General features: G+C 38.3%; 2 protein-coding genes across 2 annotated transcripts; one reads left to right on the forward strand and one right to left on the reverse strand.

The window, feature by feature from the left end:
* The first annotated feature begins 337 nt into the window (after positions 1-337).
* LOC108142532 (phosphatase Herzog) lies at positions 338-13223 on the forward strand. Its single transcript, XM_017266458.2, has 6 exons — positions 338-746; positions 981-1133; positions 9950-10185; positions 10260-10441; positions 10506-10659; positions 10722-13223. The coding sequence occupies exons 2-6, from the start codon at positions 1052-1054 to the stop codon at positions 11067-11069; spliced, it is 1002 nt and encodes a 333-aa protein (XP_017121947.1). The 5' UTR covers positions 338-746; positions 981-1051; the 3' UTR covers positions 11070-13223.
* LOC108142531 (palmitoyltransferase Hip14) lies at positions 13220-17733 on the reverse strand. Its single transcript, XM_017266457.2, has 4 exons — positions 16748-17733; positions 15799-16473; positions 15451-15730; positions 13220-15391 (listed from the first exon to the last, which is right to left on the reverse strand). Exons 1-4 carry the CDS (start codon positions 17309-17311, stop codon positions 14997-14999), a joined length of 1914 nt encoding a protein of 637 aa, XP_017121946.1. The 5' UTR covers positions 17312-17733; the 3' UTR covers positions 13220-14996.
* Positions 17734-18040: the final 307 nt, after the last annotated feature.

Here is an 18040-nt window from a genome sequence, read left to right on the forward strand (position 1 = left end):
ATATGTTTTGGAGCTCTTATAGCTTTATTTTAAATTTATCTTTTTTATTTTATTAAGCGACTTTCATTTGGATGCAGTTGACAGCGCTTTGCACCTAAGTAGGACCGCAGATGCAATTTTTAAATTCTTGCCTTGAGCGTTTGTTAAAAGAAGTAATCAACTATTATTGTTGTTGCCTTTAATTTAATACTTTCGGGATCCTCTAATAAACTCCAAACAGGCCTCCTTGTAATACATTAGCTTAATTAAAAATATATTTTTAAGTAGTATATTACCCAATTTTAGGACATTTACCACAGCCAATTGGCATATTGACTCGCAACCACCGCGGTCACACTAATCCACACGTTTTGTTTTTTGCGCTATTCCTATTACTTTTTTTCGACGTACACACGCGTTTTGTTTTTTTGCGCGATTAATTAATGGCAAGATGCGAGCAGGGAAAACGAGTGCGAAAAATTAAATAACGAGAAATAAAGAAAATATATTCGGGCCGAGCTAGTGTGCGTGCGTATGCATACGTGTGTGTGTGCATTGTGTCTGTGTGGGCGTTTATAAATAAAACGCTGCGAAGCTGTGTGCGAAAAAGAGACGCGGATAAAGAAGTAAAAGAATGAGCGCAACCAAAAACAAGAGCGAAGGAAAAGAAAGTGTTTTTTAACGTTTAAAAGTATTAAACTTAAAAAATCGAAAAGGCGAAAGTGCAACAGAGCTAAAGAGAAAGAGAGAGAGCAATAAAGAGCGAGGTGAATATCAAAGGGAAAACCCATTTGCATCGAGAAATAAAACGAAGCGAACGGACGGCGAAAGCGTAATTGTAAAATTCCACTGTCTGGGACTATCAATTGGTGCATGTGTGTGTGTGAGCTATATATAAGTGGTATATATGGCATATATATGTACATATATAAGAAGAAAACATGGAAATATCTCGCGATAATTGTCATATGTATCTCTCATGTGTGCGCAACATTTTGCAGCTATCCTATCCAAGAGCGATCTGATTTATCAACCTGTTAAGCGAAGTGGAGTCCAAAAACCGAGTGCTTAAATGGATGCAACATCAATAATCACGCAAGTTTCCCGCGACGACGAGCAGCTTAACGTCTATCCCAGCTATCCCAATGACAAAGGTGAGAAAATGGGGACGAATCCGGGGAAAACCCAAGACCCAATAGAGAGACCTCCTTTCATGACTCATCACTAACCAACGGCACTTGGCGTCACAACAAAGACGAAAGGACACTTGTCCGCTGCCAAGAAGTTCTCACTCCACTTATCACCCACCACCCATCATGCCCCCAAAATAAACCCCGACACCCCGCTGACCTTTCGTGCCCACCCAATTGCGGTCAATATAATTGTGGGAATAGTTAGTTGTACATATGTACATATGTCGTACTTTCTATAAAGTACACATTTATTAAACGGCACTGGCCATTTTTTATATAAAATATACAGGGCACACATTATAGGTGAATTAATAAAAACCAGAGGTGCTCAGATTTAAGAAAAATACGTATGCTTGTTTATTTGCATCTAGATAAGCGCGATCTTTTTTTAATTTCAAGGGAAATTCAAGGGAATACTTAAATTTTCTTGAACAATTTCACTTTTACGAAAGTTAACCTGTACTTAGACTTTCTGTAAGTCGCATCAAATTTAATGACAACTGCTTTATTTGAATTTATGATTTCAACTCAACTTACCTCTAAATTCTCTGACTAAAATAAAAAATTGTTTACTGAAAATAGCTTCAATAAGTTTACTATTTATAGTGTTGCCCCATACTTCATTTTTAGTAACTCTTTTAAGAAGAAACATTCTAATGGAGTTCAAGATTGGGGGACTTTTTTTAGAACTTCTTAATTTAAGGGTATTATCTTACTATAATAAAATAAAAACAAAGTTAAGTCTGAGAACAAATTATGATACTAATTAATTTGATTTTTACGGACACTTGACAAAAAAAAGTATTTTTGAATGGCAAGTAGATAAAAAAGAAATTTAGTTAGTATCAAAACGCTACAATATATGTACCCGGTTTCCATTATTATAATTCATAATAGTAGAATTATTTTCACTCCAGTTGTGTCTGTTGTGTTTGTTTCGCCCCCTTTTTATTCAGTTCACAGTATTTACTTGTTCGTTGGCCATTGTGAATGATCTAACCACTTGCTCGCTTCGTTTCTGTGGTTATTGAATTATTTTGCGACGCAGTTGCAACTCTGCGGCCACCCACCGCCCAATTACCGCCCATTTGCCACCCACTGGCCCACTCCCACCTGTAATCAATTGATGACGTCTTTCGGCTCGTGTGACGTCATGGAATTTCGACACGAAAGCCTTTTCTTCTCTGCTATTTTATTTTCTTTTCGTTCACTTAACTGCCTTTGCATGTTTACTTTCGAGGGTCCAACAATAGAAACTGCCAATTAAATTGCACAGTAAAAAGCAGCAGAAAACGTAAAAAAAAAGTTAAGAAAAAATAGAGGAAAACCGGTATGAAAAGAGATAGAGAGGAAGAGAGAGCACAATAAAACTAGTTGTATGTTTTTTACAGTGACGCAAACAAACAAACAAAGCAACAGACGAACAACAAAAGCGTAGCTTAAAGGTTGCGAGATGGTTGTAATGAATGAATGAATAAATGAATGGTGAGAGTCAAAGAGAGCGGGCTAAGTTCACCGAAAGAAATATCGACAAAAGTTAATGTTCATTTTTATGATTTTAACATTGATATTAAGTCAACATACAGTCTAAAAATATACTGACTATAACTTTTTGGAGAAATGTTCAATTTATTTCACTCAAAATTAGTTAAACATAAGATACAAGAAACGTAAATATATTTTTGATTCGAGATCGGTATTTTTTTCTGTGCAGAGAGAGGGGTGGGGCTTGACATAGAAAAAACCGCGATGAACGTCTTAAAGTAAAGTAATTACTAATTTAATCTAATCTGCGGTCGCCACTGCACCTTTTATACATGTTCACACATGTACAAGCTATACTTGATATATAATGTAGAAGAATTATTTGCGGTTAGGTGTTAATCGACGTCGCTCGCTCACTTTGATTTTGATTTTGATCGACATTGCTGCCAATTTGGCGCAAATAAATGTATTTTTCTTTATCTGCCCGCCGATCTATATGTGTCACCAGCTACATATATCGAAAAACAATTCAGGAGCCTACATCTTAGAAATCAAGTTATCCCAATGGGTTCCAAATAGGGATTTTAAGCGGTTTTTACTAGTTGAGCTTTGGGCAACTGAGAGAGCGTGAGATAATGAGCGAGACGTCATCGCAGCTGTATGTACAAACACTTGTGGTCAAGATAGTAGTACACTGATCAAAAAGAAGATACCAATGGGCTTAATGACGAATGTTAATAAATAAAACTCGGAAAATATAAAAAAATTATATCTTTGTGGTATTAACCAAAAGATAAGAAAACTTTGGGTTTTTGTTTTAAAATTTTAAGTCTTGGTCAAAACTTTGCATGATTAAAACTATTTTTAATCAACTTAAACTATGCTAGTTTCACTTTTAAATTCAATGGAAATTAGAGGATAGTTAGCTAAGTTTTATTTCCCACCGAAAAGTTAATTCTCGTTCAAAATTTATAAGGCAAGATAGAGCACATGCTTTTTGCAGCATTAGCTTAAAAACAGTGACATTTGAATATACACGGTATTGCAACTAAATTAGTGGTTCAAAAGCCTTAAGCCTTTAATATTACTACTTATATCTGATCTGTTTTTTTTTTTGTGTAAGCGAGTGGGTTTGCGAGTGCGAAGAGCACGACAATAGGGGCAAACCGGCAAGCGAACAGCAACAGTTGAAATATGTTTTTCTTTTTTATTTGAGAGTGGGTGCCGCCGCCTAAGTGCTTTTTGCTTTGCCTCACCGCGTATAAATATTTATATAGATATATGTTCGCCATACAGCCCCCTCCACCCGCAAGTCACCCTCGCTTATAAATACATCTATATTGTTCTTATGGGCAAACGCTCAAATGCTCTTCTAGTATCTCATTTCTCATTCCTAGCCACCTCAGCTGAACTGCTGTGATTTTTCAATTTCTCAAGGTCTTGGAAGCCAAATTACTCAAGCACACACAGACAACGCGTTTTTCTTCGATTTTACGCCCTTTTTCGAATATTTATTATTTTTCAAAAACTTATTGAGCGGGTCCCAAAATAGAAAAATAATGTTATTTTAAAGATTGCGAATTGAGTTCAAAGATCTCGTACATAAACAAATTCGGGAAAACGGGAACATCTAAATTGGTCCGAACCGTGCATTTTTTACTGTAACATGCTGAAATGTTTACACTTTTTTCGAATAAACATATCAAATATATTAACACATATATTTGTGCGCTAAAATATTTATATTATTATTTTTTTATTACGGCATTTATTGCCCCCAACCTAAAATAGCTAAAAAGGAACATAGTATAAACATTTAGTTCTTATTCTGAATTTTGTATTTATAAATTAAATGAATAAACATTAAATAATAAATAATAAAATTAGGCTCAAAAACAAATTGGCATTTAAAATAAAGATTGTGGATTAATGGGAAAGTTAAAGAAAGTATTGAGAAGTATTAACACGATTGTAAAAAAATAAATTTTAGAAATTGGCAAACTTAATTTTTTTTTTAAATATAATTTGTATTGAATAAACATAGAACCTTTTGATAACGAAATTGCCTCTACTTAAAAGTGTATTTAAATTACGACCCTATGGGCTATGAAAGACACAAAACAGACAGAGAACAGATGCATTGCAATGCCTAATTATTAAAAAAAAATAATATTATATACGTCCCAAGATGAGCGGACTTTGTGCAAAATTTTTGTTCGATGCTGTTTCCTATATACTCAATATTAACAGACAAGATGGCCTTAGCTTTTCCTTTTTTCAAATCGATAAAGGTCAACGAGTTCTGTACATTGAGATTTTATCTCCATGGTTGATATAGGTTCGTTGAACTACGATGGGGGTTAAATAAAGGCCAACCCCCAAAAACAAAGACAATTTGGGGGTGCTGCAGTTTCTACAGATGACAGAATTGAGTTTTCGAAAACTGTAAGGCAGGTGTTTCCACAGGAACATTAAATACCCTTATTTAACACTTTAAAATAATCAGGTTTCGATGCGAAATTAAATTATGTAAAAAGTTTTTCGTTTAGTCGATATATACTGTGACCATTGACATTTTTTTGCCCATTTATATCACGTGCCATTAACTTTGTTTGCCATCGTTCTCTGCTGTGGCTTAAATTTTGAGCCGTCTCTATCTTGAAATTTAAAAAAACAGAAAATAAAAAAGAGCTCCATAAATATGCTGAAGGTCGAGACTGTGTGGCATTTTTGTTGCTCTTGGAATCGGCAAGAATGATATCATAGTGTGCCCCCCACCAGATAACAAACATTTTGATTAGATAAGCGTCTGTGGCCGAGAGTCGAATAAAAAACGTTCACGGTGTGTGCGGCATGTGGGCAATTATATTCTCGAATTCTTATGAATTTTTGTTTTATTTGCTTTAAATTAATTATCAAATAATACCCCCCTTGACGTGTTGCCCTCTCAATATCTGACATAAAGAGACCTTGCCCGCCAACAGAACCGAAAGTTGTCAAAGAAATATGTTCAAATTATAACAAAAGAAAATCTTTAGAAATTGTCATTGCCGTTCCGCATCAGTGGAGAATACATATAAACGGGTGTGTTGGCTTTAATGGATGTGTATGTTGGCGAATTATCCTGAAAACCAAGCCCAATTGACGCGTGAGGCCGTTTAACAGTCTGGCGGAGAAGGACTCGCATTTGCATTAATTAATGCACCGATTGTAGTTGCCGTCGTCCTTGTCTGTATTTTTGTTTTTTTTTTTATTCCCTTGCAGAAAGTATTATAAATTCAGTGCGAAGTTTGCAACGCAGTGATGAAGACATTTCCAACCTTATAAATTATATATATTATTGATCAGCATCACAAAGAGAGTAGATCTAGCCATGCCCGTTTGTCCGTCTGTTCGTCCGTCCGTCCGTTTCTATTTAAACTAGACTCTCAGTTTTAAAGCTATCAGCACGAAACTTTCCCAAAAGTTGTCTTTCTATTGTAGGTAGTACATAATTCGAATCGGACTACTATAGCATATAGCTCCCATGGAAACAATCGGAAAAATAAATACAAAATTATAACTTTGCTGTTTTTTAATATTTTTTTAGTCTTTTGGGATAAAGTAATGGTTAAATATTTCAGAATTACGGTTTAAATTTCATGAAAATCGGACGACTAAATAATATAGCTCCCATTAAAACAATCGGAATAGTAGTATTTTTAGTATTTTTTTTAATTCTTTTGTAAATAGTAATAATTAATAATAATTCTTCAAAATTAAGATTTTAATTAAGTTCAAATCGGAAAACGGTATCATATAGCTGCAATAGGACGATCAAATAATTGAGCTGAACATCATAAATGTTATTAAACATATACGCATAAAAATCGAAATTTAAGTGTTTTCAAGAATATTTAATTTTTGCAATAACTGCAAGGGTATACACACTTCGGCTTGTCGAAGTTTGCTTTCTTTCTTGTTTTTATAATTTTACATAAATCTGTGATTTTAAAGCTTGCCCTCAGCTGATATACTCTGAATTAAATACTGCGCATTGTTTTTGTTTTTTTTGCTTTTACTCCAGAGAACTTTGATTCAAGCAATTGTTTTATACTTACGAACGTTATATAAAATTATTTACATTTGTTGCTATTTGCTATAATAAACTTTGTATAACTGGTTTAGAAATTAAATGGATTCTGTTAAGCTGGAAAGGGAATCACATCTCAATAACTTTAATTAGGTTATTTATTGTTTACTAAACTGCAAGATGTTCAGTTTAAGTGATGTAATGAAACAAAATAAAACCCACATAATTAAAGACTCCAATAAACATTTCCACGAACTTCAGATGCTTGTATTTTCACAGTTATTGCAGTCATTGCCTTTTACCATTAATTTTGATTTGTGAACATCAAAGGCAATCTGAACCAAATAATTGCTCTCGAGCCCATTGAAACATTTAGTATTTCAACGTGATCGACTCGTTTCGCATATTTTCGGCCCAAATTTGGATGTCTATTAAAAAAGAATCTCGTAGAGACATGACAGATTGTTGCCCCAATAATGAGCTATAAATATGGTCATCTAAATATGTCTGGAAACGAGCACAAGAAGAATGCGAACCTGCTGCCCACACAAATCCAGCGACGCTTTGCCCGAAACACCTTAAAAATAGGACAAAAGCCTATTTGAGTGTGATGTGGGTGGTTGGGTATTTGGAGTGGATCGGTTGGTTGGAGGTGTTGCTCCATCGACGACCCAAATATAGATTGCCTATCAATAATCAGCAAGGATACAGAGCAGTTTCAACAAGTTGAGTGTTTCGGCTTGGCTTTCGGCCCCTTTTATGCAAAGTTATGCAAAAAGTTGAAGGGGTGAGCGGAAGGAGCGGAAAAGAGGTGAAGGCTGGGGGAAGGGGGTGGAGAAATGCAGGTTCACCTGCCTAATAATCACAAATGCCAGACGCTGGAAAAAGCTTTCATTATGCCAGTGAAGCAGCAGCAACTACAACAAGAGCACACGCTCATAAAATATTCAAGTGCATTTGCACTTCACTTGCAAGGGTTCTATGCGGAAAAAATGCATTAGGAAACAAAACAAGAAAGAAATGGTACGTTTTTGTACCCTTTGTAGACCACTTTTCGCAAGATACGATCCTAGAAGCCGGTAGTATGTATTATCACTAAAAGCATGAACATTTCCATTCGCCAAATATTTTTTGGATATTTTAAAATAGTTTTTTCTTTTTACTCGTTGGTTTTAGGGGTTAACTTTTGGTTGACATGTTATAAATTGTTTTATCTCAATTTATTTAAAAATAAAAAATGTTAAAACGATTTAAAATTATCCTCTGAACGTAAAGCAAATAAATAAATAAAAAAAATTTTTTTTTTTAGAAAGCATATCACTGTTTTTATCGATATTTTATAAAAGGTATCTCATGATTGGTGCTCGAACATTTCTGATACCTTCAATAAGAAAGGGTATGGTTAAATTTTGCGACACAGAAAGAAAAAGCTCGTCACATCCTGAGCTCAGTTTTCACTTGGTTAACGGTTCAATGAACCGTTACGTCTAGCTTAGCCAGCAAGAAGGACGCTCTCTTACCGCATTCCACCACCGCTAACCCCTTTAGCACCACCCACCACCACCCACTACCACCCACATCACTCACTTGAAGCTTGTTTTCCCTGCTAAGTGATGTTTGACTGCTGTTTCCTTTTGTTGCCACACAATGCAAATGGCGGACGGACGCATTTTAGCTATCCCCTATTCCTGACTCCCCCCCCCATTCGGCACCCCTCATCCCTTTTAGCCAAGGTGGCCGCACCTCAAGCCAGCTTAAAGGTCAAGCTGTGACCTTCTATCTATCTATCTAACCAACTAACTATCTCGCTGACTCGTTGTATTTGCTACAGTGAAACTACTTTATCTTGAACTCTACCATTTTTACAGTTTTTATAATTTGTCTTTATTCTGAAAGGGTACATTTTTAAGCAACAATTTGCATTTAAATAATGAATAAATGACCATTTAAGAAATTAACAATTTCCTACACGCTTATATAATATATATGTTTTTTTAATATAACAACTTTTTTAGTAAAACTGTCCTTTCACAAAAATCTGTTTAGATTTAAAAGCCATGTTTATGAGACTGCATTCATTATTTAATCTAATTTTTTATAACATTTTTCCCTAATTAAGTAATCAGCTAACAATGATGTTGTGCTTTTCTCAAATCATAATTTTATATACTGAGCTCATTGCTAAAAAGGGGAGTAATTGAGATAAAGACAAACGAGCACCGAAAAATTGTTGGAATATCACTAAGACAAGAGGAGACATTAATTTACGATATATATTTTTGGTTAATGTATTAATTCATAGCTATATTGTGGGGCTTTCAATGAGATATTTCACTATAACTCGCTGACTCGCTCTATCTGCTACTGTGTGTTTGCATGCAATTATAGCATTTCCCATCGATTAAACGCATGTTTCCTCCCCCCCACGCCCCCCGCAGTGTGGTTGCCTTCTAGTTTTGCCTTTGACTTCTATTTTTAAACATTTTCGCACAAAAACACAAACCAAAACACACTGGCGGCCAAACGAAAAACTAAAACAAATTGTCTGCATGGCATGTACTGCAGTATTAACCAGATATAGAAATTGGAATAGATCTATATTTGTTTTATGCAAATGTAGCAAACCAAACAGACAATGTTTATGTCATTATGGGGCGCAAACTGTAAATAGTAATCTGAGCAAGGCGAAACACCCAGACGAAAATGGAATGAAAATATATAGGCACGTGTGGGAAACATCGTGGGCGTATTTAGGCGTCTTAAATATTGCGGGAGAAGTTTTTATGAGGCGACTGGAATTTTGTTGAAATTAATGGTGGAGTCATCAAGGAAATGCTTGGAATTTCTATTAAAGTATATAAAGTTTAAAAGAAGGAATGTTTTGGTATTTTGATATCCTTGTCAAGATTTATGATGTGGTTTTAGTACGTTTTATTGAAATAGGTGTATAAAAACCCAGAGCTTATGAGATTTTATGTGATCTTGTTTTTTTAAGTTAATAAGGATAAAGTAAAAACATTTTAACTTTGGTAAAAAATTAAAGACTTTTAAAAAAAGACCACACTCTTAAAGTAACACACTTTATATTACATGGTATCATCTTTCTACTTTTTTTCAGACATTTCTGAGGTCTTTGTTCTTATATTGTATTATTAATATAATGATTATATTATTATTTTTAATTATTAAAATAAAACTAACCTAACATTTTTGATTGCAGACGATGTGGATCGACTAAAGCCACAGAAGCGAGGATTCATCCAATCTCTGCTTTGCTGTTGGCGACGAAATCGAACGAAAACCAACCAGAATGGCACACAAATCGATGGTTCAACAACACCGCCACCACTACCGGACCAACAAAGGTACCTACTACCTCAGGTTAGGCTCACCGATATGCACAGAAAGTGCATGGTCATCGATTTGGATGAGACCCTAGTGCACAGTAGTTTTAAGGTAAGTAAATCTAAAGGATCGGGATCCTCAAAAATTCCATATAATAATAAATGTGAATTTGGTATATTTTTCAGCCCATACCGAATGCTGATTTCATAGTTCCAGTGGAGATCGATGGGACCGTACATCAGGTGTACGTTCTGAAGCGACCGCATGTGGATGAGTTTCTGCAGAAGATGGGTGAACTGTACGAGTGCGTTTTGTTTACAGCATCACTAGCCAAATATGCAGATCCCGTTGCCGATCTGTTAGACAAGTAAGTAGCTCAAATCAAGAGTTTGGTAAATTTTAATAAAATATTAAAATAAATACCATTTCAGATGGAACGTGTTTCGTGCAAGACTGTTTAGGGAATCATGCGTTTACTACAGGGGTAATTACATTAAGGATCTGAATCGTCTGGGGCGGGATTTGCAAAAGATTGTCATCGTCGACAATTCACCGGCCAGTTATATCTTTCATCCAGACAATGCAGTAAGTAAAAGAGGTTTTGCCCGTTTAAAGCACACAATAACTTTGTGGTTGTGCCGTTAAAGGTTCCTGTGAAATCGTGGTTTGACGATGTGACCGACTGTGAACTGCGCGAACTGATCCCGCTCTTTGAGAAGCTTAGCAAAGTTGATTCCGTCTACTCGGTGCTCTGCAATTCGAACCAGCCGCTGAACAATCAGACCAACCAGCAGCATCCCCAGGAGCTGCAGCAGGCGCCGAACCAGCTGCATCAGCAGCACCAACAGCAGCAGCAGCAGCAGCAGCAGCAGCAACAGACCATCTCTGCCACGACAGTTATTACACAGGCAACCACGCTGTCTGCCCCGACCATGTTGAACCAGCAGCAGCCAAGTCCGCCCAGCCCACAAAGCGAGCTGCTGCAAAAGACGTAACATCAGTGGGAACTAATGTTTATAAATATATGATAAATTGTATACATATTACAAGACCAAGCAAGCCGATAAGCAAGCAAACAAACACACCCTTTCCCCTTTTCCCTTTACCCATCACCCATTAACACAGACCGAAAGTAAACGGGGGAGTGAACGAGGTGAAGCCAACTACCATTTGCTATATACTATAACCCCGCTCGACACCTAGACTAGGCATAAGTTTTATATGATATACATAATTTTTACAGAACCCTATTTACACGGCACCTTTGTTATTTATTCTTGTTTTGCTCTACCAATTATAAATATTATTATTTTTTGTGTTTTTTTTTTAAAAACAACTGCTAATTGCTTTTTGCGTTTTGCGGTACCCCGCCTAAGGGGTATAATAAACCCAAACATAAGCCTCTATTTTTACCCAATAATCATAACTGTGTAAGCGTATTTAATGGTAAACCAACTGAGCAAGCAAAAGATTTAACTGCATAGAAAACAAAATTGATAACAATACATATGAGCAGAGAGATAAAATCAAATTCAAAATAGCTATATTTATATATATTTTTTATTAAAAAAACAAAAACAAAAATAAATAGGAGTAAAGGGAGGCGAAGCGAAAACAGAAAAGAAAACTTAAAACAAAATATATATATATAATATGAGTACTAAAAGAAATTTATATATACATACATGGATATATATATATATATTTAAGGCATGTGTCTACACATGTTTATAGCACTAAGGCATGTATAATATTTCGTATATTTATTAAACATTTAAGTTTATACGCGGCCTCCTCCCACTCACGCTTGATCGCTGGCACTGGCAAATGTCAAAGTTGGTATATCGGGTTTATTGCGCGGATGGCTTCGTCTTATCACATTCTGGTTTCCTGAAATGTCTGTCAATCTTGAGTGGTTGGGCCGCGTGTAAACGGGTTTAAGTTGCATTGCAAGCGGGTGAAAATGGGCTATATCTGTAAGCCACTTTGTAAAGCATCTAAAAGTCTGCGGCGCGTCCGTAGTTAATATATAAAGAACCGCTGACACTGCGCTTGTCTCTGGCCCAAAGTCCCGAATTTCCATTCGATCCGTTTCTCTACTCATATTCAATCCGATTTGGAATCAAGATAAGCCCACGTCATGGCGAAAATTCGAATTTCCGGCTTTGGGACTCGGACAGGCGCAGTTGCAAAACATTGTACTAGGCTTAAATGAAAATTATACATCTCTATATATTTTACCCAATTTATGTTAATTTCCCTTCTTATCAAGTGCGCTTATGAAACGCATTGCAATATATATTTACGTCTACTTTAACCCCTCTTCGACTTGAACTTAACCTTCGGCCGCGCGTTCTGTATTCTGTGTTAGCATGTGAAAACGGCAATCGAATGTAAACGATGAAACACCTATAGCTTCTTTCAACTCCGACCAAATATCAATCATTATATAGTATATATATATATATTGAGCTCAAGCTGGCCACGCCGAAATCCCACCTGATAACTATATATTATATAGACAAAAGACGCTATTGCTATCCAAGCCACACACACACACACGACACGCTCACAGACCAGTCCATAGTCCAGATCTTCTTTCAATCTTTAACTCTATATGTAATATCTATGTCCGTACTTCTCAACTAACTTTTGCAACAATTCGTTTATTTAGTGCATAAGCCTTTGTGTTTTTAATTTGCTTAAACTAAAAATAACAATATTGAAAGGAAACTAAAATTGGCACGTTGCAAACGCGCAATATTCTCATATTTTTTGCAATCAAGCAAGTAAATTATACATAATGCTAATATAATATATGTATAATATATCATTTACACCCCGCTGCAAAAGTCTAAAGCAAAAGCTAAACAACAAGGATTGAAACTAATTACGAAATTGAAATGTAAAATGCGATAACGTGTTTTAATTGCGTATATTTAAATGTTTTACTTTTAATAAAAGCAAAACAAAAAACCAATCGATAAAACCATTTAACTTAATTTATCATAAAAGGGAAGAAATTCTATTTTTAAAGTGAGCCTATAAATGTAATGCATCAATGTCGAGAAAAAAAAGAATTAAAAAACAAAAAATTTAAAATCTACAATTATTATGTCATCAAACAATAAAAACAAATTAAAACCCAATTTAGAGTGCGTTTTATTTTAATTGAGCCTATTAGCAACCCATTTACTTATGCAAGCCACATTTTTTTTGTTTTTGAATACGGAATAAAGTTCTATTTATTATTCAAATTGGTTTTTAACGCACATTGTTACACATACATACAGACACCTTATCGAGCTCACAATTTCCATCCTTCTACACACTATTTAATACATTCATTTATATATCTTTAGTTAAATATATTTGTCCTGAACTTAGCTGCTAAACTAAAGATGTAGGCAATGGGATTGATTTGCTTGGTTTTCATTAAATAGGCCAAAACACTTAATTAATACGTTCATAGGCGCAATGCTCTTTTAATGGAGGTTTGCTTGATGTTGGATCTTGTTCGGTTTATATAGTCTTTTGAAAGCTTTATTCTTGGTTGCAATGCGAGCGAAAGGAATATACAAAATGGTGTTTGAAACATATAACTTTCTTAGCAAATCGCTTCATCTCTATCCGTCTATCCATCTCCGTTTGTATAATCTCAAATACAAAATTCATCGAAAAAGTTGTGAGTTTTTATCAATATTTAGTACATAGTTGAAAATGTTTGCTTAGCGTTTCTTCGTTAGATTTGTTTGTAGACTTCGTTTGAATTAATATTTAAATGCATTTAAGTAACGTGTTACAATTACAACAACATATCGTTTATTCCTGGCTATGCTGCGTTTTGTTCTCAGGTTGCTGAAATTCCATTTTCTCATTATAAATATATCGTTTCATAGCTATATGGGTTTATATAAATATGCAATTTATTTATCGATTTTGTGTCTGTAGTTGCACTTTAACATTTTACTTAAATGATTTTCTGACTAGACTAGTGCATAATTAGAATTGGATCGTATTAAAAATGTATTATTTGTTTAAGTATGCTAGTGCTTCTGATCAATTGGTTATCTTTCTTGTCTATGCTGTTTTTGCCATATTTAATTAGTAATATTTATGGAGCCTGTGTTTTGCCGTCCCTGAAACGAAGCTGTCGAACCTAGAGAGCTGTCAGCGTCTCAAAAAGTACGTGAAGATTGCGTATTTTAGAATTTTCACTATTACTTTACACTTTTCTAAATACATAATGATCAATTTCTCACTACACTTAAGACAAACTTCGCTCAGATTCCGCTTCCAAGCAAATTCCTTAAATTATTACTACGTTTTCTCTTGCTTCTCAATTCGTTTGGTGTTTTTTTGTTTTGTTGTGTGCGCTTTACAATTTGTTAATATCTCAATAGGTGAATTAGAATCTTGAATATTGCTTTCTTAAACGAACTCTTGCTTTGATTATGGTTGCATTGGTAAATTTGTTCGGTATTAATTTGCTTAGGTTTGCATTTAGGTTTTTGGTATACAAATACTTTCAAGGACAAAAAGGTTTTGTGTACTTTCGGCTTACGATCGAAGAGTAGGAAATACGCAAAAATGTACAGAGTAATTACAGTAATACATGCATAATATGTACGCAAGTGAAGGGTGGCCCTGCTTGGCCTGGACCCCCAACTCGTCCATCCGATATCGGTCAGCGATGACGCTTCTGTCTGGGTTGTGTTGAATTCTTTGTCGCGAATCGCACTTTATGATTTTTGCAGCAGATCAGCGGGGACCAATTAAAACAGGTAAACGGAAATGAAGCCGGTTGGTTTTGTTTTGGGATAGAGAAAAAGCAGTAGCGGACTCTCTAAAGCGTTTGGTGTCGATTGTTAAACATGCGCGATGGGCATCTGAAGCGTCTTCGCATCCCGATAGGACTTATCCTACACGTACTGATGGTCGTCTGCCATTCCATCGGGGCAGTCCACGCTCAGCAGCGGCTCCTTCTCGATGGTCTGATGCGTCTGGGCATCGTAGTCGTAGTAGTTCATCCAATCCACCCGCTTGGGCTGCACCAATCCAAAGCAACTGCACTCGAGGAAGTCCACGAGGTTCTGGATGGGACCGCGAGTGAACGGGCTGTGGCCGCCCTTGGCCTGGAAGTGGCGATAGCGGCCGCGGTTCATGCGCTCGTTGGTGGTCATGCCCAGGCAAATCACCTGATATGTCTGACAGATCGTCAGCAGGATCACCCAGGACATGTGCAGCAGGGCATTGCCCATTACCCAGCCCACCCAGGCGTCGCAGTTGCCAATGGCCCGCATGGCACCGAGAAAATCTGAGAGTGATTCGTTGTTTTACAAGGATGATTAATAGGTTCAGCATCGTTAAACTCACCATCGAATCGCACATTGCACTGGTTGACATAGTACTTGGATCCACCGTACAGCATCCAAAGGCACATAATCAGCAGCATCCAGAGGAATCCCATGAAGTAGCTGTGGTTTTTCAGACCAATACAATTGCCCACCCAGGGACAGTGATGATCGAATCTCGCCACACAGCGATCGCACACGGAGCAGTGCTTGGAGCGGATGGGCCGGCGCACCAGGCAGCCGGAGCAGAAGGAGGCGGGCTCAAATCCGACTCCACCCCGTTCCGACAGCTCAATGATGGTCTGTGGGTGTAAAAATTAGGAATGTTTGAAGGTGAATTATGAAACAAACAAAGTCATATCCCACATACCTTAAAACGCTGCTCCCTGGTGGGCCGAATAATGCCTGGATCTCCTTTCCACGACTTGAGGAAGCACACCCACAAGGCCAGCGAGGAGATCAGGAAGCAAATGGTGGTCGTGAACGAGACAGCGTTGTCGATGTACATCAGCCAGGTGACATAGAACCATGCCTTGGTAGCCAGATAAACGCTCAGCGGCAACAGGGCCATCAGGTGCTCATCGAACAGAGCCTTGCCGATGGTGTGGAATATGGCATACAAACAGCCGAGCAGGAAAAACTTAATAATGTACAACGTGTTCACGGTGAAGACGATGCCAGCCAAATAGAAAGCGGTGAAGGGGCAGGCCACCATGGACCACCACCTCAGGCGTTTGTCGTGCCGCAGCTTGGAGACCAGTGATCGACGTTGCTGCGACGTCAGCGCCGCCTCCCTGACGCGATCCATCACCTTGGCCCCTATCCAGATGGCGCCCGTTTGGGACTCCAGCATCGAGAGCGGCGTCTCGCCCCGCAGATTGGGCACATCCAGTGAGGCCTTCGACTTGAGCACCAGTGTGGAAATGGCCGTGGCATTGCGCGCGAGAATGGCCCAATGCAAGGCCGTGTTTCCATGCGTATAATCAACCATGGCGGGATTGGCTCCGAGGGTCAGCAGCAAGCGCACGGGATCCAGAGCGCAAACCTATGAAAAAACAAAGAAATTATAAGAAATACTGGTAGATCCTGAGCTTTTTAAATCTTTGTCGGCGAAATCTATTTCGATACTACTTTCAGATAGAATTTTGCAATAAAAATTTGTTATCTTAGATAGAGAAGCTCGTAAGACAGTTCAAAAAGATAACTTATGCTGATGTAGGTACAATGGGGAAGCCCAAAAAATCGAAATCAATACCAACAAATTTCGCTTTTAATTTCCTGTATTACCATCTACAAATTGTGCCCAGAACCGAACCCACCTTCCATGCTGCCCACATCAGCGCCGTCATTCCGCCCCGATCCTGAAGATCCGGATCCACGCCCTTGGCTATGAAGTAGGCCACCAAGGCAGTGTGCGCGAACTGAGCGGCAATGTGTATGCAGGAGCAGCCCTCTGCATCCCGGATCCTTGGATCAGCGCCAGCAGCCATGAGCAGGACGACGGCTCCGAGGTGTCCCTGCCGGGTGGCCCAGTGCAGGGGCGTGGCATTCAGCTCGCCGCCCACGGCGTCCACGGTTGCGCCCTTCTCGAGGAAGTACCGGATGATATCGCGTCGATTGTTGATGGCCGCCCAGTGGAGCAGGGTGACCGTTTCGCTGTCCGGCTGATTGACATCCCAGCCGGACTCGACCAGCTCCCGGACCCGGGCAATGGCCCCGTACTGGGTGGCCTTAACGATATCGAAGCCACTGTAGTCGGGCTCCACGGGCGCGGTGGGGGGTTGTTGGGCGATCAGCGCCGACTGGCGCTCGTTGTCAGGCTGCTGGCCTGTGCCCGGGACACAGGAGCCCGTGGTGGCCGCCTGGCAGGCACTCTGGTACATCGCTGGCTTCTCTGGGTTCCCGCGGGGTTGTCCAAACGTGATTCACACTGCTGCGCTGCGCTCGTAACATCAACCGTCCATCCCCCTCCTTCCAGCGGACGAGCGAGCGAGAGGGGTGAGCCGTGAGCCGAGCGGATAGCGAGAGAGAGAGCGGGAGAGCAGGAGAGACACCCCCACCAGGCACTGTTTTTGGCAATTCACAGGTTTGTCATTTTCACCTTCGTCCTTCTGCGTTGTCCTCCGTATTCTTGGCCACTTTTCTCGAGGATCTCTTGGCGAAAGGACGACTTTCGCGATTTTATCAGTTTATGCGTTTTATCTGCAATTTCGGAGGAATACGAGCAATTTTGGTGGTACAATCTGATTAGAGGTGGAGAAACATCGATACCAACATCGGTGCAATCGATGTTTGCAAAATATCGCCTTCATCGATGTTTGGCGGGGCATCATCGATGTTTTTCCATCTCTACTCTGCTTAGCCTCTGCCGCAGCGCTGCCAACATAATTTTCAAGGCAGATTTGGTATTTCCGAAACTTCTGAATCTGTTTGGGTATTCCTGAAACGTCTGAATCTCTTTGAGTATTCCCGAAACAACAGAATCTCTGAATTGCTGAAAATTCAGCAGAAATATACTGAAATTCGAGCACCTGTTCGTCAGCTGTTTCGTATAAAATTCAACTTGCTGAAATTTAAGCAGTTCAGCAACCCAGTAGGTGCTGAAAATTTTT

The sequence above is a fragment of the Drosophila elegans genome, unplaced genomic scaffold (genome assembly GCF_018152505.1).
Source record: "Drosophila elegans isolate 14027-0461.03 unplaced genomic scaffold, ASM1815250v1 contig_208, whole genome shotgun sequence".
NCBI classification, from domain to species: domain Eukaryota; kingdom Metazoa; phylum Arthropoda; class Insecta; order Diptera; family Drosophilidae; genus Drosophila; species Drosophila elegans.

Bases quoted from the DNA above. Each gene is read 5' to 3' on its own strand.
- LOC108142532 (XM_017266458.2), top strand. From the start codon at position 1,052: ATGGATGCAACATCAATAATCACGCAAGTTTCCCGCGACGACGAGCAG. The intron at 1,134-9,949 runs GTGAGAAAATGG...TTTTGATTGCAG, and splicing joins CAGCTATCCCAATGACAAAG to ACGATGTGGATCGACTAAAG. The intron at 10,660-10,721 runs GTAAGTAAAAGA...GTGCCGTTAAAG, and splicing joins TCTTTCATCCAGACAATGCA to GTTCCTGTGAAATCGTGGTT.
- LOC108142531 (XM_017266457.2), bottom strand. From the start codon at position 17,311: ATGTACCAGAGTGCCTGCCAGGCGGCCACCACGGGCTCCTGTGTCCCG. The intron at 16,474-16,747 runs GTGGGTTCGGTT...GTTTTTTCATAG, and splicing joins TGATGTGGGCAGCATGGAAG to GTTTGCGCTCTGGATCCCGT. The intron at 15,731-15,798 runs GTATGTGGGATA...TTACACCCACAG, and splicing joins CCAGGGAGCAGCGTTTTAAG to ACCATCATTGAGCTGTCGGA.